Here is a 26230-nt window from a genome sequence, read left to right as displayed (position 1 = left end):
CACTATGGATGTATGTGCACAATGTGCACACACATATGCACTCTTAAGCAAGCACCCTGTACTCATGTGCACACTATATGCACATACTACATACACATATCACATGCACATTTAAATACCATGCACTCACATGCACACTGCATGCACACATAACACACACACACACACACACACACACGCAGATCTAAGAAACAGGCTCACATTAAAAAGTACTTTTACAATCTGCTCTTTCAATTCAACAACATGTTAAGGAAATCATCATGATAATGACTATAATGTTTTTGAATGGCTGAGTTATGCTCCACTCTGTGATGGAGTAAATATAAAGAAACTAGTATCTATGTAATTTATCAACATTTTTGAAAAACAAGATTTATTTGTTAGGTGGTATTGGTGATATCTGCATGAGAGAATTAAGGATGTTTTTCATTACTAAACTCTCCTCCTTGGAATATCAAATAGATATACAGAAGTGAAATACTCAAATCGTAGGAATATGGTTTGTTGCTGCCAGATCACTCTATTGCACAGTTAATTATATAAAGTACCAAAATCCAACACTGGCTTCTCCCTTTTCTTCAGAAATAGGCATCACAACACTAGTTATGTGGAGATTATTTTCTGAACAGAAAAACACACATAGACATAATTCATCAAAACAGAAAGTGTTTTAATGCCTTCCCCAAAGTAAGTAATGCTGCATACAAACCTTTTACTGAGTCTCACTTGAGTAATTACCCAACCAATATTTCTCATTAACACTCATTTCTCAGCAAAGATTTTATAGTTGATAGTCTTAGTAAGGCTCTGTATTAATAAGACTTCATTAAGTTTTCAAAATATATTATAGTACACTTCCTGGAATGATCAAAAGTCTTCTCAGACACCATTAGAACTGAGCAGCGTGGATCCCTGTCAGGGGAGGCGCAGTAGAGTCACCCACTGCACTTAGACACTCTTTAATTCCAATGAAAGCCACTCTAACTCAGGAAGAGCTGTCGTTGTCTTTTCTTGGACAGCCAGAATTATCTTTTTCCACGCTTTCCAGTTAAATTTGGAGACTGGGTGGGGCACACCTCAAGCTATGCAGGAGTTGGCCGCACTGTCCACTCTGATGTTGTTTTAGAGGAAGCAAGGACCTGGGAGTGGCCGCACTGCCCAGTGTTCTGGCATATGCGGATGGCACCACGTTTACAGGCTCAGATATCCAGAAAAACCCAGACACGTCAGTGAGCCAGCAGAGAGGGGCTGGAAAGGAACTGGAAACAGACCATCTCGTATATGGTCTTGGCTTTCAAAATAAGAAAGGATGACCACGCCAGGCGGTGGTGGCGCACGCCTTTAATCCCAGCACTCGGGAGGCAGAGCCAGGCGGATTTCTGTGAGTTTGAGGCCAGCCTGGGCTACCAAGTGAGTCCCAGGAAAGGCGCAAAGCTACACAGAGAAACCCTGTCTCGAAAAACCAAAAAAAAAAAAAAAAAAAAAAGAGAGAGAGAAAGGATGACCACTATTCACAATTCCACCCATGTGCTGGGTGGAGATCTGGATAGGAACAGAAAATGTTTCAAGAAATGAAACAAACAAACAAACAAATATATTCAAATAGAACCTTAATGATATAGACAAGGGTAAGAAAAAACCTTACTACTCAACAAATTCAAGAAAGCACTGGAAAGCTGTCAAATTAGATTTATTTTTTATATAACATTGTATATTTTTAGTTGAACAAAAGTTGGACCAAAACCAAACAAATAAACAAACAAGAGGCTTGGTTTGTTCTTTATAAAAAGGCAAACATGGGAAAAGCTAGTCCCCTTGAGAACTAGGCCCTGGGATTGGCTAATCTCTGTATCTCCAATGTGGGCCAGAACCTAGCACTGGGACATGTAGGCAATGTGTACCCACCTAAGACTCCAGAAAACCAGAAACTAAAGGAAAATTTGTATGAAAGTACAGGAGACACAATGGACAGAGCCCACTGGGCCAGATGTGAGTAGGAAAACACATGACCGGGCAAGCTCTTGGAAGGACCTGTGTTCTAAGCCCATCTGTGGATACCTAATGGACTCATGGAGGATCACAGTAGAAAATGCCAGTCCTTTGATTGTTCAGAGTCAAAAATGAAGACTGGGTGAGGTCTCTGATTGATGGGGTTTAATTTGAGTTAATTAAGGTACAAGAGACACAATGAGAAAACCTGGAAGGCTAAATTAAATTAAAAAGTAGGAAAAGGTCCTGACAGACTTGAAAGTGTCACATTTCAGTAGGATGTTGTTAATCAAACAATTTATTGTATTCATTTTACATCCTATTAGCTATTGATTTTGTTCTTAAACTATCATCAGGTTGTATTGAAGCCGTCTCAAAACTTGAATTATTTTTTCAGCGTTTAAAGCAATATGCTGGTCTTACATAGTCTATTTGCATCCTCCGAAAATGAAGTTACCATTAAAATTTTGGAATACTGCTGAGTGGGGATTTCTTGGTAATATTTTTCTAATTGTCAGGACTAAAGAGAGTTAAAAAGAAGAAGAAATGATGGTAATTAGTAGTCTCCTATAAAAATTAGTTACTCAAAATTAGCATTTAGTTTAATCAAAATTACATATATATTTCTATGAAATACCAGATGAAGATATTCTAGTTTTTTTTTTAATGTCTTGCATAGTTTAGAAATTCAGAACATTATGTGAATACCAGGCCTGGTAGTAAGCACATGCCTATAATCTTAGCACTTGAGAGGTAGAGGTGGGAGGCAAGCTTGGGTTATTAAGATCATTTCAAAAAGAAAAGAAAAGAAAAAAATAGAAACAAAACAAAAACTGAACTAACAAAAAACAAAACTAAACAAACAACCTTCCACCCAAACAAAAACATGACATAAAAAAACAGGAGACAAGGAACTTGCATAAAATCCTAGGAAAATACCCAGTGTCCTGTGCTCCACTCCAGTAGATCCAAAGACCTCATTAGCGTGCCTGTTGTAAACCAGGGGCTTGAGTACAGCTTCCCCTGGATTCCTAGCCAGCCCAGCCTCACCTGTGCTCCTCCTCCACCTCTCATGGCTCCACCTAGATGTGCCTTGCTCTGGAGGGCTTGCCACCATCTCATCCTCAGATTCTGTATTGTAATTGCTCGTGTGTTTACCTGTGTTTCCTTTAGAGTGAAGTCCCGGGGGAGCAGGCGCTTCTTCTCTGCCAGATTGCTAACTGTGTTCTCAGCCTCCTGCACGCTGACGCTGAGCACATAATCAGCAATCTGAACACTTGACATTTGTGTAAGGGAGGGAGGAAGGGCCCAAAGGCAGGCTGGCCGATAGGCCCGACAGGAGACCTTCCCACCAAAGCACATCATGCGGCACATATTTAAGACCTGCTTACCTGCCAGAAAGAAATGTGGCTGTCAGTGTTTGAGTAGGTGGCAAGATAACGTCCATCAGGAGCAAAGGACACTGCAGTGATTGGTCCCTTGTGCCCATGGATTGTCTGAAATGAAATTAATAGGTCATTAGTGACATGCATTCCATAGAACTCTTACAAGTACTTCTGTGAACGTACTCAATGTTGGACAGGTGATATCATAGATATTTGATACTGCAAACTGCAATGTTCTTTATAAAATCAGGTTATAAAAATGAAAGAAAGTAAAAAATTCTTCATTTATGTAAGGACATCAATCTTGTTCTGAGGAGTGGGTCTGTCTTCCAGTTTGAAAGGCATTATGAGCCCAAAGAGAAAGTGCATATTAGTGGATAAATCAGAGCCATAATTCTTTACATTAGAGGGAAGAATTTTGCAATTACTTAGAAAGTTGTGATAGCTATTCTTGGTTGTCAACTTGACTGCATTGGGGATGGCTGGGTATAACTGGGAGAGAATTTCTTTTGAAGTGGGAAGATACACCTTTAATCTAGATCTTTCGAGGTGGGAAAATACACTTTTAAACTGGACTATACCTTCTGCTAGCAGCCTACATGAAGGACATGGAAGGAGAAAGCTTGCTTTCTTTAGCTACTTGCTGTCGCTCACAAGTCCATTTACGACTGGTAACAGATCCCACTTCTTCAGGATTTTGGTGGACACTGAAGACCAGCTGAGACATTCAACCTCATGGACTGAACAACTACTGGATTCTTGGACCTTCTGTTGGTAGACAGCTATTGTTGAATGACTTGCTGTATCACAGCCTGTAAACCACTCTAATAAATACCCTTTATGTAGAGATAGAGATTTATTCTATTAGTTCTGTCCCTCTAGTGAAGCCCAACTAATATAAAAGGCAAAAAATATATTTACCCAAATTACCCAGGAACTTGCCTATCTGAAGGGAAAATCAATCAAACCTGTATTATAATCTGAAAGAAGTTAAAGACTAATTTCAACTCCTTAATAATTATACATTTTTCATATTTTGTCCTTGATTTTATACCAATAACACTATGCTTAACTGCATACAGCTGCAATTAGTAAGCAATATACATGCTTGCACTGGAGGTATGTGCACATATAAATAAAACACTATTAAAAACATGTTAACAGGGACAGTCTTGAACCTTTGCCAATAGCTACCATTGATTTAACAATGAATAATGAAAAGGAAGTTGTATTTTAGAGTAGGTCTCTGATAAAAGGTCTTTACTAATAAAACAATACACTCATCCAATGATATTAATAATTATTGAAAATACTCCATGCTAAGAAAATTGGCATAATACTGTAACCTAACCCACATCCAACTGTTCAGCACCATACCTCCACTGTTAGTTAACACCCAGAGTCCTTTGTCTTTAATGCAGTGGAGAAATGAGTCTCAATGAGCACAGACTTGTGATGTCATTCGGATCATACATGTTGTAAATTTTTATAAGAATTTTTACATAATAGATATCCAAAAACTCCAATGAGAAAGACTAGGGAGGACAGAGACATGAGCCAAGCACATTCTTAATGTCCTCTGCTATCTTCTTTCCTGTCATTTGATTTGACGGCATATCAAGTACTCAAAGAAAGAATGCTATTCTGTTAACACAGACCTGGGCTTAAGCAGCAGAAGGCATGGGAGCTGAGTCAGACTGTCTGGGTTTGCATTCAGCTCACTACTTAGTCACTGTGGAACCAGGGTCACATTATTTAACCTCAGAGTATCAATATCTATAACATAAGGATGATGATGTTCATAGTGATTATATGTGTGTCAAAGAGCTTTGTGAAAATTAAATGAGCTAATATACATGTTGTAACCTGCACATAATAAAAACTCAGCAAATATTATTGACATTTTCTGTTACGCTTGCTTACCTAGGAATGACCACACAAATCTAACAATCACATAACTCAATTGTTTACTGTCTTTTAATAACCTCTCACCCACAAATCCAAAACCATTTATGCCCAAATCAGTTTCACTTGGCATCCTAGATTGCTTAGAAACAGACCTCAGATTGTGCCATCATTAAATAAAGACAAGTGGGAGCTATCCAGGGTGCTGGCAACAAGTGTGCTAATAAAGCAATGGGTACTTGTGCTGAATAGCTAGTGAAGGAAACCAGAGTAATTAAACATCAACTATGCTGGGATGAAAATTATTCTAGGCAGGAGAAAAATCTTTAAGAAATTAAATGTCTACTGGCACTTACTAGATCAGCTTAAGGAACTCAATGGGAAAGCACTTTCATTTTTAAAAATTAGTATCCAGTTCTGGAAAAGCATAACTACAAACACCTTACCTCCTTTAGGCCAATCTGAATCCCCCTTCCTTTTTTTTTTTTTTTTTTTTTTTTTTTTTTGTTAAGACAACTGATTGGGGAGACCTTTGGTTATAACAGAGGATCATCAATTATTATTTATTATTATTACTCCTACTACTACTATTATGATTATTAATAGTAGTAGTACTGTGGATTGAATCCAGGGCTTTAAACATGATGCAAGCAACCTAGCACAATCCCAGCCCTGGACTCTAGGCGTATTCTGTTTGACCTGCCAACTGTTTAAAAAGGTTTGTGCCCCTATTTCTAACTTACCACATCTCATAGAAACTGAGCTGCTGGAGAGACGGATCTGGCTCACACAAGGACACTTCAGCTTAGACATTTGCTCTTCACTAGTGTAGAACTGACACAAGAGCAGACATGTGGGCCAGACAGCTCTTCTATAGAATCTAGCCTTTCCATTGCAAATATCTGATTCAAAACAGTTCCCCACGGTCCAGGATCTGAGCAGCCATCTAAAACCACAAGCAGACTACTTATTTTTCTAAGAACACACTGGCCCTTCTTGAAAGCCTCAGAGTCCTGAGTGGAAGCAGAGCAAGCATGTTCTGGACAGTGGCCCTCTGAATATCCACACAGAATCAAGATCTCTTTCCGATTAGCATCCTGCCTCAATTAGCAACAAGTCACCCACAAGGCTGCACATCCAACAGCCAGGTAGCACACTCTCTTGTGTAAGTCAGCCATGCTAAATGCAGAAAACCAGACACCAGGCCCACATCTACCCCGTGCAGGATATGTCTGGCCAGTTCATCCTACATCTCCTATTCTACACAGACTAGTGTTTAGGACATCGACATGAAAAACACCTCCACATCAGGATCCATGGCTTCTTGTTAACTGCTATCTCTAACAGTTGCTGTAAATAAGTTCCTCCTGGAGATATATTTTTTTTTTTAATCAGGAAAATAGTTTGTTTACTAGACACATTTCTTTTTATGGTATAACAGTCATTACATAATCCAATGGTATTTCCTTTACTGCCAGGAAGCTCAGAACTAAATTTATGCTCAGTCTGTGTCTAGTAATAAATACTGCCTACACATTCTGCTCATCTTTGTTCTGTTTTCATCTGAATGGTTTAAGTCCAGACATACACAGAGTTTGAATCTAAATTTCTTTGAAGTATATTTTGGACAAACTTGGTTAGCCTTTCGAGCAGGTGAAAACACATGCAAGCATGCACCCACACACACCTACAAATGCATGTGCATACACACAAACACACAGGTATACACACGTATGAAATGCCTCTAAAGCAACATAAGGAAGCTGCAGGAGCATGGCTGTGGCTGTCACATGGGTCTCTTGTGGATGAGGAAATATGACTGGAGCAGGGCAGTGCTCTGTAATCCAGTGTGGTGCAGCTACTGAGTTCATCACTCCCCCAGCCCTGGAGGTGCTTTGGCCCCTACTATAATGAAATGTTGCCACTGTCATTTGTTCAGATTCTCTGGACTTGAAGATTGGTGCAGACATCACCTGAACTGACTTGAAACTCAACCCCCACATCGCATTAGACACCAGCTGTGAAGGATCTCACTGAACTTGAAAGTGACTTGTAAGGTAGCAAACCCAGTCTCAGATGCTAAACCCTAAAGGCCATTTTCAAAACAACAAGTGTCAAAAAGTACTTTCATTGTCTTTTTATGGGCAAATGGGTATCAATGTCTTGCTATGCATCTTTTTTTTGTCAAAGATATTTCTGTATTGAAAAGACAGAGATGAAAAGAGATTAAAGACTTCCTAGAATTCAATGAAAATGAATGCACAACCTATCGAAATATATGAGACACTATGAAAGCAGTACTAAGAGGAAAGTTCATAGAACTACATAACAAGACATTGATACCCATTTGGTGCTGGCATAACTAGATGGTGGCATCTACAAAAATGCAAACAGATCCATATCTATCACCCTGCACAAAACTCAAGTCCAAGGGATCAAGGACCTCAACATAAATTCAGTTACACTGAACCTGATAGAAGAGAAAGTGGGAAGTAGCCTTGAACACATTGGCACAAGAGAACTACTTCCTGAATATAACACCAGTAGCACAGACATTGAGATCAACAATTAATAAATGGGACCTTCTGAAACTGAAAAGCTTCTGTAAGGCAAAGGACATGGTCAATAACACATGGTCAAATAGACAACCTATACAATGGGAAAAGATCTTCACCAACCCCACATCTGACAGAGGGCTGATCTCCAGAATGTATAAAGAACTCAAGAAGCTAGACATCAAAATACCAAATAATTAAATTTTAAAAATGGGGTACAGATTTAAAAAGAGAAGTCTCAACAGAAGAATCTCGAATGACTGAGATACACTTAAAAATTGTTCAACATCCTTAACTGTCAGGGAAATGCAAATCAAAATGGCTCTGAGATACCATCTTACATCTAATGACAGCCTATGTTGGAGAAGATGTGGAGTAAGGGGAACACTCTTCCACTGCTGGTGGGAATGCAAACTTGTACAACCACTTTGGAAATCAGAATGGCAGTTTCTCAAAAAATTGGGAATCAATTTACTTCAAGACCCAGAGATACCATTCTTGGGCATATACCCAAAGGATGCTCAATTATACCACAAGGATACTTGCTCAACTATATTCATAGCAGCATTATTCATAATAACCAGAACCTGGAAACAACCTAGATGCCCCTCAACAAAAGAAAGGATAAAAAAAATGTGGTACATATACACAATGGAGTTATTACTCAGCAGTTAAAAAAAAAAATGACCTCATGAAATTTGCAGACAAATGGATGGAACTAGAAAAAAAATCATTCTGAGTGAGGTAACCCAGACTAGGAAAGACAAACATGGTATGTACTCACTCATAAGTGGATATATAAAGATGTAAAGCAAAGGATAACCAGTCTACAACCCACAGCCCCAGAGAAGCTAGGTAACTAGGAAGACCCTAAGAGGGACACACATGAATTGCCCTGGAAAGAGAAATAGTTGAGATTTTCTGGGTAAACTGGGGGTGGGTGGTGGGGTGGTGGGATGGGTAGAGGGGAGGAGATGGGGGAACATGAGGGATCAGGATGGTTGAGTTGGGGGAGGGATGGAGAGGAAGAGCAATGAAAGAGTTATCTTGATAGAGGGGGGCCATTATGGGGTTAGGGAAAATCCCAGGAATTCACAAGAATGAGTCCAGCTAAGACTCCTAGCAATAGTGGAGAGGGTGCCTGAACTGGCCTTCTCCTGTAATCAGATTGGTGACTACCCTAATCATCATCATAGAACTTTCATCCGGTAACTGATGAAAGCAGGTGCAGAGATCTACAACCAAGCATTGGGCTAAACTTCTGGAGTCCTGTTGAAGAACGGGAGAAGGAATTGTACAAGCCAAGGGGGTCAAGATCATGACAGGGAAACCTACAGAGACAGCTGACCAGAGCTTGTGGGAGCTCATGGACTGTAGACTGACAGCTGTGGAGCCTGCATGGTACCAACCTAGGTCCTCTGCATGTGGGTGACAGTTGTACAGCTTGGTCTGTTTGTGGGGCCCCTAGCAATGGGACCAGCACCTGTACCTGGCATATGAACTGGCTTTTTGAAACCTTTTTCCTATGGTGAGATGCCTTGCTCAGCCTTGATTCAGGGGGAGAAGGTTGGTCCCCTGCCTCAACTTGATATACCATGCTTTGTTGACTCCCAGGGGGAGGCTTTACCCTTTCTAAATGGAGATGGAGGAGGGGAGGGGGCAGAAGGCAAGTGGGGGAGGGAACAGAAGCAGAGGAAGGAGGGGAAACTGTGATTTGTATGTAAAGTAAATTTTAAAACTTTTTTCAAAAAGAAAGAGATGAGATGAAGAAAATAATCTAATTTGGAAGTGCTAGGAGGAATAAGAGAAATTCTACAATTATCCCAGGCAAGAGACAGAATACTAGATTATTAAACACCCCAAACCATTGCACAATGAAAGAAAAAGATCTGAGGGACAAGATTAATAATGGGAAGTGCTTATTTATATTGTATCTAGCAATAAGTATTTCCTACCCATTTCTCTCGCTAGGTTCTGTTCTTATCTATGTGGTTGAGGCCAAAACAAAATATTAGTCACTTTTAACAAAATTAGGAAAATTTATAAAAGTAGGTAGAATTTTGCTATCATAAATATCACATGCAAAATGTTTACAAAGATTTACCATGTATTTGCAAGCAATAAACAAACACGCAAACAGAAAAATAAAAAGAACATGGTCTGCACTTCACAGCACCAAGGTCTTGGAGACTGAGAAAGAAGCAGCTGCCTTGAGAGCAGCATGGCTGATCTGGAGGAACGAGGCAGATATAGTTTGAAGGCATGAGCACTCTGTTTCCAGTGGCTGTGCGTGTCCACAGAAGACCCAGTTCTCCCTTCCACTGAGACACATGCACTGCAACAAGAGACAGGGTGAACATCCTCCTTAATTTCATAAGCACAACATGCTAGATGCCTGAAGTTAGGAAATGCCTGAACAAAGTGTTCACTGGTCTATGGAGGCAAGAGATAGATTAGAGATGGCCATACTATTCAGAAAATGCCCAGGGAGTGAGTACAGAGTCCCCAAACGGCAAGACCTAGCAATATGGACATTATCTTGGTACTGATACCATTTAAGGATGGTCCCCAATGCCAGGGTGGGCCAAACTCTGGTCACTCTGTATGATTTCTCTTACATACTCATATTCACAGCAGACAAATCAGAAACGGGCACAGAAGCAGAGAATCCAGTATATGATTTGCATGTCTTTTCAGAGTCCCAACACAGGAAGTCACAGATTTCATGTCAGGCTGACAAGAAGGTAACTTTTCAAAGCAGAGAGGAAACAAAGACATAACTCTGATCAACAGCCTTGCTTGATTGTGGGGCGTTTACCCACCACCCCCACAGCTTCCCAGAGTTTTCTTGAGTGCGAGCAGCAGGAAATATTAGATAGAAGGATTTATAGCAGAGCATCTTGCGGAGATAAACAGATAGAAAATAAAGGATAGCCTCGAGAGGGCCTGGAACCTATTCCAACGGGCCCGGACTGTCTCTGGTCCAGGGTTTTTATAGAGACGCCAAGGGGTGGAGCAAAAGACCTCCTCCCCCAGCACAGCCAAGTGCAGACCATCTCAGACACCTGCACTCAGGCCCGTGGTCCTGATCATCCTCTATTTGGACCTGCTGGGTAAAGCCACGAGGAACCCCAGAACGGGCTCCCACAGGTCCCCCCTTCTTAATATATAAAAAAATAACTATTAATGGCTTACAGCAATCTCCATAGCTGTTACACCTCCCAGTATGGGAGTAGAGGATGATATAGATGGCATTTCTCTTTTGAATTAGGTCCAAGGTGACTACAGCAGTCTTAGCTGCCTCAAGCCCTTTCTAAACCAAAACTCGGTGACTACAAACTTCAAGAATCCCTTAGCTTCATCATTACCATTAACAGGTTAACAAATATTGCTATACATAGTCACAATTCTCTCAATCTTACAACTCAAAGCAAACTCTTAACAGAACCATTTGAATTAGCATATATGGTGCTATATATAGTTAACAATTTTCTCCGTCTTACAACTTTAACTCAATCATTTGAATTTTCTTGTTAACAGAACATAGGAAAAACTTCGATGTATTCACATCAAACTTAAATATTTCCTTAACTCCACAAAACCAGGGTGCATTAATATCAATAGGTTTCTGCGAACATAATTCGATCTCATAGTTCCTCCTTTTCTTTATAATTTTTAAACAAAAACTCAAACCTAGTTAGAGGAACCCAAACTTATATGTTTAAACAGTTTCATTTGTAACACAAAACCAGTTCCATAAGTAATTCCATTTTTACATAAACAGTTCCACAAAACAATTCATAAATCTCCAGTTAATAAAGCATATACGCATACACAAAATTGCATCTTGATTCTAAGTAGAAATACATTTCTTCATTTAAACAGTTTCATTTTTAACCCAATTCCAGAAAACCGTTCCTAGGTCATTACTATAAGTAAGCTCAAAATTGTCCCATTGCAATGAAATCTCTATTGTTCATTTCATTTAAGTACCAAAATTCAAATGATAAATATTGGTACTAGCCTTTCAAATTTGAAGAAATCCATAACCAAAGTCTTTTTGTAATTTTATCTCATTTTTAAGTTCAAAAAGTTCAAACAAGAAAAATTCTGGTATCAGGCTTTTACTTCCAAATATGAAGAGACTTTTTTAACCAAAACTTTTTGCAGTTAATAATTTTTGTTCAAACAAGCGTCTCTGCAACTTTTGTTCTCACAGACAGACCTTTTTAGTTATAGTAAGATTTTAAACCGCACCGTTTTTGCTGTTAGCTCAGGTTTTTCTGTGCTGCGTTGATATTCCACGAATCTCAGCTGCGGATGCCTTGTGCTGGTTCTGGCGTCCGCCATTCTTAGCTTCTTAGCGGCTTCTGGAGCTTTTGAAACCATTCAGACTGCCTACTTTGCAGTCTACTAGGACACTATCTCCTGTGTCTCAGGTGTTTTCACCATATACATTAATAGACTCACACTTAACATTTACACTTTTTCACAAACTCACATATAACATTTTTTTGCCTTGCAAAGCATTTAGACTCATATTCAACATTTACACGTTTTTACAAACTCACATACAACATATTAACATCTACTTATTTATACTTTATAGAACTACTTTAGCAAATATATTTCCTATTAATTCTTATATACTTATATTCATTCAATCTTATTTCTTATTTAAACTTACATTTACAACTAACATCTTACAAGCTTATTACTACATGTCTTAAGACTACCTTAGATACTTCTTACAAGCTTATATTCTTAAAGGAACTCTATAGATCTATTTTACAAACTTATATAGGCTACCATTAGCATATATCTAACTTAGCAAACACCTAAAGATTTCTTAACAGATCTAACAAGACAGAATTTTTACAAACTCACATATCTTATTTTCATTTTTCTACTTCTTACTCTTAATTATTATCACTATCTCTATTATAAAGATTCTCTTAACTAGACAGGAAGTACGTACATCATTTCTAAAGTTTACAGTTTATAGTTAGCTTTGTTATAAAGCACTGGGATTTAGTAGTGAGTGTTGTCATTATAGAGTTGTGATACTTGTTGCTAGGGTACTGTAACATTCTCCGGACAAAGCCACATCCCCAAGTTGCCAGTTCTCTCAGCAGTTCCAGACCAGCAGAGATGCACTGTCAGCGGTAGACAGTTTTTAACTAGAGGCTGTCCCTACACCCAAATTCATAATAGTCCCCTAAGAACTTCAATTCAAACAAACGTTTCTATTACAGCAGCACTTTTGGTTTGCTCTACCAAAAAACTTCACTTCACACTGAGGGTGAAATTACCATATTTAGCTGCTGTAAAGCTCTTCGCCAAAAACTGCACAGCTATTAGGTGGTATTTTAAGGATTTTAAAGTGACTTGTTTGCTCTTATAGGTAGCTTTTTGTCATCCAACTGCCGTAAAAACTTTGCACAGCTATTAGGGTAAATAAGGCATTTTACCAACAGAGCCCCAAACCATGAAGTGCACCTAGTTCCGTATCCTTTCAATTTTTCATTGGAACTGACACTTAAACCCTTAGACGACTTTTCCACTTTTTCTTTTAAAAGCTGTATTTTAATTTTAGAGCTGACAAAAGTGTTTCAGGGCAATGTCGCCATCTTTAGCAGAAAAACTACCTTTCCCAGAATGCATTTCCCTTATATCAGTCCATAATATCAGTCCTTTATATCATTTTCCATATTTCTTATCGGGTTTGAGAGTCAACTGGTTCTCTTTTACCAGACTTGCTTACAAATTCTTGCCCGGGAGGTTTGAACAAAGTTTTTTGCTTTTGTAACGGGAGATTTGAACAAGCATTTTACATTTTCAGCTATGGCACATTGGGAGGTTTCTATTCTCCTCAGTTGGCTTTAACAGGTGTTTCTCCTTCATCAGACACTGGCCCCCAAATCAGAATCACACCTGCCTCGGTAGCCGGCATTGAGGCTGGCATTTCTGATAGCAACTTTCCTCGGGGCTTGTGTTTGTTTTAGCCAGTCAGTGAAAAACAAGATCATGTACAACAGCTTTTCCATAGCTCCTTCAGAGAGATTTTCTCCCACTGATCTTATTCTCATTTTGCTTGCTCCTTCCTTCCCCAGATGCAGAGCTTCAGCTATCTGCGGCTCTGTACCTCTGCTAGCTGCCTTTGGAGGTAGGGGCTTTCTTTTTCTCCCCCTGAATCTGCCTCAAATTCTAGCAGCTTTGTTAGGTCATGCATTTTCTGGGGAGGAATCTGTCCCCTCTGTTTCTTCAGAGTCTTTCTCCCTGACAGTATCCAGTTTGGTCTCAGTTTATCCCCTCTACCCCAGAAACAGTTTCCGACACTAGAGCGGCGGCTTTCCCTGCTACTGAAGGTAGGGGCTTTTTGTCCGTTTGTTTTCAGGGTCTGTGTGGTTTGCGTACAGACTGAAAATCTAACAAGGGAGGTTTTTGCCGTTTCTAAACTCCCATTAGGACAGGTGTTTTGCCTCATCAGGCCTTCACCTGACCCAGTCCCCCAGTGGGTTGTGTTTGCTTGTCTGGGTGCTCAGGACAGAGCTTATGCCAAAGGCAGTCACCCCTTAGGGCTACACTCCCTCATTTCATCGGGAGTCAGTTGAAACAAAGCTTTTCTCAAAGAGATGCTTTCTCTGACAGAAAAGAAAGCTTTACTCCTGGATAGTTCTGTTCTGCCCTGGCTGGGCTCTTTCCCCAGACAGCGTTCTGACTCAGCAGCACGACTGCTTCAGACACAGTTCAGCTTTACTGTTTTCCCAGAAAGGTCCTTTTTCTAATAGGAAAGCTTTTCAGATTTCTTTTTGCAGTCGTGGACCTATCAACCCGGGACTTGTAGGAAAGTGGACAACTGTGCCGTTCCCACCGGCTTTAGCTTTGTTTATTCATTAGCAATCTTCCCCTGGGTCCTGCACCTTCCTGCCTCAGCTCTGTGCTCCAGGAAGTTTACAACTGCAGGAACCCTAGTATCCCCGAAATGCACTCCAACTCAGAGACGCTGGCCAGTCACCTCTGGGTTTTTGCTCAGAAGCGAGGATACAATGCTAACAGTTTCGGGGAATCTTCGCATTAGACGATTAGGAGCACCTTTTCATTCTGAAACGCTCACTCAGAACCTTTGCTGCCTCAGCTCAGCTGTAACTGTGAAGCTTGACTATTTTGTTTTTCTCAGGTAAAGTTTCCTGTCCTTTTTGGGCTCTCTGTAGTTCTTCACCCACACTCTCCCCAAGCGTTTCCCTCAGGGTACTCTGACCCACTGTCTTTTACTAGCTTGAAGAGACAGAGCTTAGAAGGGGTTTTTAGAAACTTGTTCCAGCCTCTTGCACTGCAGAGAGGATATTTAAAGCTTGAAAGAGAACTTAGAGGTTTTGCTGTCTTAAGTTTGTTGGTTTCCCTTAGAGCTAATCACAGGTGGTCCCCATACTAATATCTTCAGGTGATTCTAATTTTTGTCCTTCTGAGGGAGAAAGTTCTGAAAGGCTTTAGTTTCTAAGTTTCTTAAGAGAGATAGATTAAGGCTTTTTAAGAGAGTTTTTTCCCCCAAATTTTCCAAGAAAAGCTTTAGCGTTTAAGAGAAAGATTTTTCCCCCCAGGAGAAAGACCAACTTTTCCCAAAACTTCCCAACTTTAAACTTTGACTTCTTACACCCCCATTTTTGCCTCAGGGAGAAATTACTTTCTCCTGCCGCTTGGATTTGGCATTTCAGCTGTCCCCAGGTCAAAAGCTTCCATAAGAAACTTTTTCTTCCCCATAAGCTCAAAGAAGAGCTTTTTTACTACCCGAAAAGCCCAAAGAACGATTTTTTCCCCAGTTTGCTTTCAAAGCCCCCAAAGTTAGAAAATTGAGTTTTTCTGTCTAGTTGCCTTACTTATTTTTTCCTACACAATCTTATACTTCTAGGTTTTTCCTAAACTATATTACTACCCTATATCTTATACTTATCACAGATAGAAATTGAGAAAGGGATAGAAGATAGAAAATTTTGACAGAAGAGAATTTCGCTGCAGCATCGGACATCCTTCCAGTCCGCTTTCCTTTTCTCTCGAGGATAAAACGCCTGCCTTCCCAAAAAATATATATAAAAATATATATATATTCCATAACACCGGCATGCCTTTCCACTGGCAGGGCTAACTCAGCACTTTCACCAAAAACTCTGTAATAAAACTATTATTTTCCTTTATCTTTAGTCCCTATTACTTTGTCTTTAGTCCCTGTTCATTTGTCTTTAGTCCCCCCTTTTTTTGTCCCTTTTTTCTTTAGTTCTTTTCTTTAGTCCCTTTTTTTCCCCTTTTTCTTTAGTCCCTTTTTTTCTTTAGTCCCTTTTTTTCTTTAGTCCCTTTTTTTCTTTAGTCCCTTTTTTTCTTTAGTCCCTGTTCACGGCGCCATTCTGTGGGGCGTTTACCCACCACCCCCACAGCTTCCCAGAGTTTTCTTGAGTGCGAGCAGCAGGAAATATTAGATAGAAGGATTTATAGCAGAGCATCTTGCGGAGATAAACAGATAGAAAATAAAGGATAGCCTCGAGAGGGCCTGGAACCTATTCCAACGGGCCCGGACTGTCTCTGGTCCAGGGTTTTTATAGAGACGCCAAGGGGTGGAGCAAAAGACCTCCTCCCCCAGCACAGCCAAGTGCAGACCATCTCAGACACCTGCACTCAGGCCCGTGGTCCTGATCATCCTCTATTTGGACCTGCTGGGTAAAGCCACGAGGAACCCCAGAACGGGCTCCCACACTTGATGGGCAAAGAAAAGGCTCATTCAACATAGCCAATTCAGATGAGTTTAAAAGTAAGATTGAATTATATCCAAGGAAAAATGTTCCCTGTTCTTTCTTCCAAACAACTACTTAAGGAAAATTTCAGCAGATATTTAAGAGTCATCTGTTCAAGGAAACAAAGCTTGGCAAGTCACTAAGATAGACACAACCATAAATCCATTAAACAGTGGATCATCTCACTATGGCTGCTCACAAGGCTTAGATCACAGCATCATCAAACAGTGGATCATTTAACTGCGGCCAGTCACAAGGCTCAAGGGGACTGACTAAATTATCACTGCATGAAGCTGCTCAAGTGTTTCTGTGCAAGCATCTTAGGACCTTATGATGCTTCCAAAAGGTTACCTTTCTAACTTTCAGCAATGAAGCCTATTTTTACTGACAGTGTAGATCCCTAATTTTATCTTAATCTTGAACTTTATCAGTATCCACAGTTATGTTTTATAATAGTAAATAAATAATAAATGTAAGACTTTCCTAGTGTAATTCTAAAAAGAAAAAAGCCACACTATTAGAAGCTAGAAAAGATAATAAGGAACTGAAATGAATTTGACTGTTTGCATGTATGCATACATATATATTTGACTCTTCACTTTAATGTGCAGATTCTTTTACTAATGACCACACTCACTAATTCTGTTCAGCTGTAATTTTCAACAATTCATGGAATCATAACTATAATCAATAAAAGACACACTGGGTACTTTGTTATTACTTTTAGCCATCTACTGTATATTTAATCAGCATTCACTATAGATTTCTCAGATTCACTTCAATGAGAAGTGAATTACCTCCCCCCCCATTACTGAGATTAACTGTAGAGGAAGGTGTATTTAATGTTCTTAGAGTAGGTATGCTTAAACCTTTGTATCTTTATTTATTTTATTAAGAATTTTTTTTATTCATTTTACATATCAACCACAGATTTCCCCTCTCCTCCCATCTCTGCCCCCCAGCCTTACCCCCAACCCACCCCCCATTCCCTCCTCTGACAAGGTAAGGCCTCCCATGGGAAGTCAGCAGAGCCTGGTACATTCAGTTGAGGCAGGTTCAAGCCCCTCCCCCTGTATCAAGGCTGTGCAAGGTGTCCCCCCCCCATAGGTAGTGGGCTCCAAAAAGCCTGCTCGTGCACCAGGGATGGATCCTGATCCTACTGCCAGGGGCCCCTTAAGCAGATCAAGCTACACAACTGTTTTGTTTATGTCCAGTCCCATGGAGGCTCCATAGCTGTTGGTCTAAAGTTCCTGAGTTCCCACTAGCTTGGTTTAAACCTTTGTATCTTTTATGTAATCATATTGTCTCATGATGGGAAAACTGAAACCTGAACTTCTGAGCGATGCCGCATTCATTACAAAGGGAAAGCATCAACACTCACACTTGTTCTCACTACTCCTAAGCTGGTGGAATATTATCCCCCACAGAAAAAAATCAAAAGGCTATACTGCTTATATCATAAGGATTATCAGTATGTAGATACTGAAACACTATTTAATTCATCAATGTCAGTTAGTTTATCCCCAAATGACATATAAATCACTGTTAGTAACTGCACATGGACAAAGTGCTACAGCCTTTTTTTTTTTTTTTAAAGGAATAGAGCTCATTTACTTGGCTTCTATCTTATAATAAAACTTACATTAGTTTACTTTGTTATATTTATCCTTAAGTCTATTTCCATTAAGATGTTAGAATGATACCAAATACACTTGTCTTCTCCTCAAATGTATATTCATTTCAATTAGACAGTGATAGAAAATAATTCAATTCATTGATTAGTTCAGCTCGTTCTGTTAGGGAGATGCCATAGCAGATTGACTCTCATTCCAGACTTGGCATAATAGCAATCAAAAAGCAACATCCCAGCCTTCCTTCAGAAAAGAAGTGAGAGACGGAACAAGGGACATCTCCAGGTGTTATCAAGCTGGTGGGAGTCAGTGTGGCATGTGCAGAAAAGAGTCACTACCTTGACCTTCCAGGTTTTCCCCTAAATTCTAAGCTAACATCAGGGAGAGACTCTTTTACCTTCTCCTACATACACTCTGGTAGATATTAAATTATGAGATAACTGTAAGAGTAGATAGCAAACCTTCGTAATTTTCTGGTTATAAATTAGTGTGTGTGTGTGTGTGTACGCATGAGCGCACATGCGTGTGCGTATGTAGGGAGAGAGGGAAGGAGGGAGGGAGGGAGGGAGGGAGAGAGAGAGAGAGAGAGAGAGAGAGAGAGAGAGAGAGAGAGAGAGAGAGAGAGAGAGAGAAACACACACTGAAGTACAGAGGGATAGCAAAACTGAAGAGCATTGTATGCTGAAGGTGCTATTCTATCCTTGGGAGGGTGCTGGCTACAAAACCTCCAGAATGGCTGGGATCTGCAGATTAGAGGCTGCAGTGATGATTAGGGAGGATGGCAAATCAAGAAGACAGCAGGAGTATGTGCTGTGACCCCACATTGAGGGAACTTCTCTTAAACTCAGTAAGGAGTTGAGTTTTCAAACTACTTACAGAAGACATTGCTATCCAAGCCATCATATTCTCCGTATGATTCAGACACCAAAATAACACATTTAATACTACATTAATTCTTAAACATTTTGCTATGTTTGGAGATTTGAAAAATCATGTAATGACATGGTTTATTTATTTATTGAGTGGTGTGTGTGTGTGTGTGTGTGTGTGTGTGTGTGTGTGTGTGTGTGTGTGTGTGAAGCTGACATCGGGTGCCTTCGACAGTTTTCTCCATCTTATTTTTTAAGACATGTTCTCTCACTGCATCTGGCATGCACTGGTTGGGGACACTGGCTAGCCAACAAGTTTCAGGGGTGCACCAGTCTCTGCCTCCCTAGCACTGGGGTTCCAAAGTGCAGCTCTGGGCCTAGCTTTTTATGTGTGGGCTGGGTATCTCAACTCAGATCCTCATACGGGCATGGCAAGCACTTTTGCTAAGTAACCCATCTCCTCAAGGCCCATAGCCCAGTTCTAGATGGTTGTATTTGTGCAGGTACAGCTCATGTTTAAACAAAACATGGTAAATAATTGGATCTCACTGAACAATGATAAAGAGTAGAGCGCTAGCAAACATACTAAACACCAAGAATGCTGGGGGAGTTTAAGGGTGACTGGCCCCATAAGCTTATACAGGGCGGCACTACTAGGTGTGGCTTTGTTGGAGGAAGTGTGTCACTGTGGGGGTGGGGGTGACAGACAGACCACTCCCTGCTACTAACACCATAGAGCCAGCACCATGGCTGCCTGCATGCTGCCATGTCTCGCCATGATGATAATGTAGTACACCTCTGAAACTGTAAGCCACCCCAATTAAATGTCTTCCTTTATATGAGTTGTAGTGGTCATGGTGTCTCTTCACAGCAATAGAAACCTAAGACAAATGCTTTTTAAGGATATAGGGAAAAAACACAAACATATTCCTTTCTAGATTTTTAGTGTATACCTTATTCCAAACACGCAGAAGTCTTGGCACAGGTGTATAGCATATTCTTAGAAGGCATGAAGTGATTAATGGGTTTGATTCTCAATAAAAACAAAAAGAAAAAAAATAAAATAAACACACACAGTCTTTAACACAAAAATGGTTCTGCTTTGGAATTTTGCTTGTAAAACTTTTCACAGACTTTAAACAAACAAACATAGAAGGGCAAATTCCCAAAGTCTGGCTGTGTTCAAGTTTTGCTTCTATGACCACTTTAGTACATTTGTACAGGTTCACCTCACCCGTGTCTCCTCAATGGTTATCATTTCTTTGATGTCTAATCAAACTTAGACAGTGGCAAGATAAAGTTCTAGTAAAAATGTACATTTTATTTACATAAATAAGCTACAGTAATGTACCTCCCCATGGGAGGCCTTACTGTCTTGTAGGAGGCAATGCGGGAGGGTTGGGAGGAGGAGGCTGGGGAGCAGAAGGAGGGAAGAGGGGGATCTTTGGTGTGTAAAATGAATAAAAAAATTCTTAATTAAAAAAAAGAAAAAATGATACTGTAATGGCTGGCATTTTAAAAAAGTAGGCTCCTTACACTGATTATTAGAACCGTTGAGGATGTGAACTGCACTACAACTTTTGATGGCAGGAAATTCAAGGACAATGGTGAGCGGCCTCGACCACAGTGTCTGAAATACATTTATCACTGGCATGCCATGCTGGCGGCAGTCAATATGTGTCTCTCATTTGTTAGGTGCTCTCCTGCTGGGACTCCCTCATTAGAATTTGCTTTCACTTCCTGAGCAAATGACAACTAGAAAAGGAGGCACTTTCTTTCTTGACCAAATTTAATCCAGAAAAAATGAGATGACAGCTGCAGCCATTCAAGTGTTACAGACGTTTTACATGTGTTTGTTATATACTTGAAATGCCGTATCACTGAACGAGACAGCCAACAAGTTAGCTCACTTTAAATCCAGTTCAACAGTGGGAAGAAATGTTTCAGAGACACCGAATATTGTTTTGCCCATGACTTAGAGTACCTCATTCATCTGATTAAATAACTATGATAAAGGATACCAATAAACTTTTGCTTTAGATTCACGCTGTAGAGCATCCTGGATGCTTGAGAAAGAATATCCAGCTAAAGCCCGAGTCCAGGAAAGACAGTGCCTGCACTAGGTGCTTAGCTGGGTTCTTTTCTGTGAGAAGATCAGTGTAGTCACAAGCTTGACTGTTTAAAACCTGACCCAGTAATTTGTAGTGCTGGTCTGAGATAACTCAGTGTACAGTACATTATTACAAAAACTGGGAAACTATCACAAAATACTAAAGTCCTTTCTACTTAAAAAAAAAGTACAGATACTGAAGTGCACCATAAGAGATAGAAGGCAAAACAGCGGAAGCCCAAAGAAAAACAAAAAGGTGGGACATCAACTCAGAAAGGACGACTGCCCCCACAATCACTGCTGCCTGTACTCAGTGCCTCTACAAAGTCCTGCTCCAATGTAAATGAGCCCGTCTTTCCAGTCAAGTTCAAATCCGGGATTCTGTAGGTACAAGTGAAGTAGCACTTAGCAGTAAGGAAACAAATTGGCTATAGCTTCATAGATGGATGCAGACATGCTGAGTTAAAGACTCCAGCCCCCTCCCACAGCTACACGCACACGCACACGCACACACACTCCCGCATGTGATGGTGACAGAGCTGAATGCACTGATATTATTCACCCAGCTATAACTCATAACCAGTAAACTGAGTACAGTATATTATAATATCCCCTGAAAGCAGTTACACACATGTATGTACAGGAAAACACATTAGAAAAGAGTAAGTTGTGTGACGCTTCTGTTGCTACTGCCTGGAAGTACTGAGAAATGGACTCACGAAAGGCTAGCTACTTAGAGCCAGAGGCTAAAAGGCTGCTTCGTAGAATGCATTTTCTAGTTTTCAACAGGCCTCAATGGACAGTGCTCCCACCACGTCCCTTGGGGAACCTTAACCACAACTTACCATCCTCAGCCAGGAAGCCTTTCCTGTAAACCGTCTCCAAGTGCTCTTTTCCTAGAACTGTAGTCTATCACTCCGTAGTAGATCTGGACATGTCACAACAGACACTTCTTTCTTTTCAATAAGCCATCCATTTTTGCTCAATGTATAATACTGCCTATTGATCCAGGATTGGTTGGCCAGAAGAGTCTCGGCCCTTTTGATTTCCAGCTCTAAATCTACAACTATGTCTTATTGTCTGCTCCTATTTCTATTCAGCTGAAAAGACAAAAGACCTAGAAAGCATTTAAACAAGTTCCAGAATCTGCAAGTTCAAACTTCTATGCATGACAGACCAGAAATTTATTATGATCTCTATTAAAGAAACAGCACGGTGACAGGATGAACCATAACATTTTTCTCTGAAGGAAACCTCTAGATACTCTCTAAAACAACCTAAGTTTTTGAGAAAAACCTAAACCACATAGCTCGAGCCTACAGTGTACTGTGAGTTCTAGCAGGGCTCTTTTTGTTTCTGCATGCTTGTGAACAGTGGTTCGGTGAGGTATGGCTATGTGAGCTTTCTGATTCTCAACAAGTCAATCCTCTTCCAAAAAAGAAGTTTACAAAATCACCAAAAAAAAAAAAAAAACCCAAAACAAAACAAAACAAAAAAACAAAAAACAAAAAACAAAAAACCAGGAGCAGGACCTGGGAGGAAAAACCAATCTGTCTAGAGGAGAATATAGCGTTACTTTTAATCAATGCAACATTCAATAGTAGGGCTTGAAAATAAAAATGAATATTCAATAAGGAATAAAACCAGGATTTTTCCATCATTCTTAATCAATACCTTCCTTATTAAGAAAAATATCAAAAGAGATTCTACAAAATCAGGGAAATCAGATACAAAAAATGCACCATTATTATTTAGTTAAGTCTTTTCTTCCCCACGGTCACTGAATAATTCTGTTTTATGACAGCCTTTTAAAAATATAAATGTAATTCTGGTTAATTAAACACAAATACTAATACATCTCTGAAACTATTTCAGAGAGGAAAGAATTATATAGTCGGATTTTAGTTTAAGGACATCCGTCTTAAACCTTCCTGCACATGCCCAAACCCTGCCTCCCTCCGTGGTTACCAGGCCATTTTCCTGATGTCCAGCACCACTCTACTGTGAGATGAGAGTGCAGGAATTTGTCACAGTCAATTTTGCCTCAAGATACCTGAAATATAGATGAATTCTACCAATGGTGGAGAGAGAGCAGCTAACAGGGGTCAGAAGAGAACAGAACTCCCTTCAGTTCCCAGGACTGCCTTATTTAACAAAGCCGTGACATGACCCCCTCTCTTAGAAAGCAGCGAGCTTCTGCCCTAACTGGTATCTGCTAGTTCCTTCTTTTCTTTTCTTTCTTTCTTCCTTCCCTTTCCCTCCCTCCCTCTCCCCCTCTTTCCTTTTCCCTACCTCTTTTCCTCCCTCCCTCCCTCCCTCCCTCCCTCCCTCCCTCCCTCCCTCCCTCCCTCCCTCCCTCCTCTGTCTGTCCGTCCATCCTTCCTTCCTACCTTCTTTCGTGTGTACATGTGTATACGCACATTTGTAGGTCAGAGGATACTGTGTCTTTTTCTTTCATCCCCTGCCTTATTTCTTCAAGACAAGGCCTCTTACTCAATGTATAATAAGGCTGGTGGGATCCTCTTATCCAAGGAAAGGTGGATAATCCTGCCTCTCTCAGCCTGGGATTACAGGTGTGCCTGGCCATTCCCAGCTTTTGATGTGGGTGCTGGAGATTTGAACTCAGACCCTCAGGCTTGTACAAGCCATTGAGACATCTCCCCAGGCCCTGTATTCCTCTTCACTCCTCATTTTATTTACTATCCTTCTTTCTATCCCTCTGGCATTGTTTAACTTATTGCATGAGATGTTGGTAGAAGCATTAACTTGTTATAGTTATATTAGTTATATTATTCCTTGATTGCTTTTGCCTACCATAATAGGAATATCTCTTCTTGGCTTTCCCTAGGAAGTCTTTCCTGCCTGGTTCTACACTATATTTTTCCTGACCAATTTTTCTTTTTCCTGAGCCATTTTCCTAGACATCTTTCAAGGTCTTCAGCAGCTAATATTAACATAGCTGCTGACCCCATAGAGAAGCAGTGAAAAGATGCGTCCCTTCCCTTTCTCATTATTTTCGTCACTTCAAAACAAGTGTCTTAAGCATCCTATAGTTTCTCTTTTGTCCAAACCTTCATTTAGTACATAATCTATTATTATCATGTTAGATATATTGTTTCTTAAGGTTTATTTGTTAAGTAAAGGATTTATCTCTAATATATCTACCCAAGAATTACTTTTCTGTATTTTTGTGCTAAAAACACCTTCCCTGCAACCCTAAAGTCTGCACTGGGTTTACTCTCCTCTACAAAAAAAACAAACAGACCAGGTGGATTCCACGGCACTTGGAAGATGTGGAACTCATTATTATTTTCCAGGAAGTTTCAAATCAAGTTAAGAATTTTGTCTTACGGTAATTTTCCGTGAATACCTTTATATGTTTCCTAAAATAAAGCCTTACGAATATTCTTAGAGATAACTTTCGCAGAGGACAGCTTCAGACACTCAAAGGCCTGAGATGAATTGTGCCTTCTGTATGGCACATCCTTTCACTGTTCGTTGGGAATCAGTGCCAAACGCTTACTTTCTTTAGTTACTAAGTGCTGTAATACACCACCAAGAACTTGGAACAATAAATAAATAAGGCCTGTCATTTCTCAGATATTCAATCCTTCTAAATTTTTAAAGACATTGTCTTAATTTAGAGACAGGATATTCTCATTTATTTCTCTGTTATAAATGACCATTTAAATGACATTCAAATCCACAAAATACTATTCCTTAAGTAAGTCTATGCAAATAGTTTTACAAATTTTATGTTTTTATTCTTTATAAATATTTTCACAGTTACTATATGCATCCTTGGATGCCTAACTGACTGAAATGGATCTCATTTCTCCAAGTTATCATTCCTTAAAAGAATTCCATGTATGAGGTGCTATAAAAGACAACAGCAGCTGGGCGGTGGTGGTGCACACCTTTAATCCCAGCACTTAGGAGGCAGAACCAGGTGGATCTCTGTGAGTTTGAGGCCAGCCTGGGCTACAGAGTGAGTTCCAGGACAGGCACCAAAGCTACACAGAGAAACCCTGTCTCAAAAAACCAACCAACCAACCAACCAACCAAACAAACAAACAAACAGCACAGTACAAGATACAGATGCCAAGTGACAAGGCTTTAATTAAACTCTCTCCTGGAGACTATCAGGAGCATTCCCACTTTCATAATGTAAGAGGAGTTTTCTGATTCAATTTTACTAAATAAAAGCCTCAACTGCACTGTCAGTTTGCACGTAGAGAGACGGCAGCCGTGGCCTTTACCCCCTCAGAGAACATCCATGCTGCCCTACTGTGCACCTGACCCAGCTGCACTCCTCTCTAGTTTCACTCCCCACAGAGCACAGAAGAACCACATGTGTGCCTGGTGCTCCTGGAGGCCAGAAGAAGGTATTGGAACACTTGGAACTGGAGTTAATAGATGGTTTTGAACTGCCATATGGGTGCTGGAAATTGAACCCGGATCCTCTGGAAGACCAGTCAATGCTCCTAACCACTGAGCCATCTCCCCAGCCCTACCACTTCTTATTCTTAAGATGACAATAATCATGCAAAATGATCTAAAAGTTAAGAGGATATTGGAATGGAGGTGCTCAGTATTGCTGCAATCATAGGAGAACTTGAGTATCCGCGAGTTTTCAGTTAGTTCCATAGACATGCACACAGAGGGCAGTGCAAATGGTCCTTCAAACAGTAATGAGTGAACAGTCATAATTGTTCTATTTTAGCCAACATCATAAAGTAGCTGTTGTACTAGCAAAGGAAGGCCTGGGTCCCCAAGTGCTTACCACACACCAACAACAAGTTATCTGCCTGATTCTTGTAGAATATGTATCCAGTAATGTAAAGAGCATCCGGGGAGATGACTGATCACTTTACAGGAAAATACCTTTCTATGAAAGGGTTTCCTATAAATTAGTGCGCACAGGAAAAAGAGACACACATCCCCCTTCCCGAGACAAGCTCCTTTGACAGCCTGGGCTAAAGTGCTCTGCTAACACAGAACCG

General features: G+C 40.2%; 1 protein-coding gene across 4 annotated transcripts in view; it reads right to left on the bottom strand.

Moving 5' to 3' along the window:
* Wdr7 (WD repeat domain 7) overlaps nucleotides 1–26230 on the bottom strand; it is a 304595-nt gene that overhangs the window by 5782 nt on the left and 272583 nt on the right. For all 4 annotated transcript variants that reach the window (XM_006985180.4, XM_042264248.2, XM_076555361.1 and 1 more), the window contains one exon: nucleotides 3381–3485. In XM_006985180.4, coding sequence (XP_006985242.1) covers nucleotides 3381–3485 — 105 coding nt within the window. The remainder of the gene's footprint in view (nucleotides 1–3380; nucleotides 3486–26230) is intronic.

Source organism: Peromyscus maniculatus, chromosome 19, assembly GCF_049852395.1.
Source record: "Peromyscus maniculatus bairdii isolate BWxNUB_F1_BW_parent chromosome 19, HU_Pman_BW_mat_3.1, whole genome shotgun sequence".
Taxonomy (NCBI): Eukaryota; Metazoa; Chordata; class Mammalia; order Rodentia; family Cricetidae; genus Peromyscus; species Peromyscus maniculatus.
The sequence above is the reverse complement of the archived record's forward strand: the minus strand, read 5'-3'. Positions and strand labels throughout refer to the sequence as shown.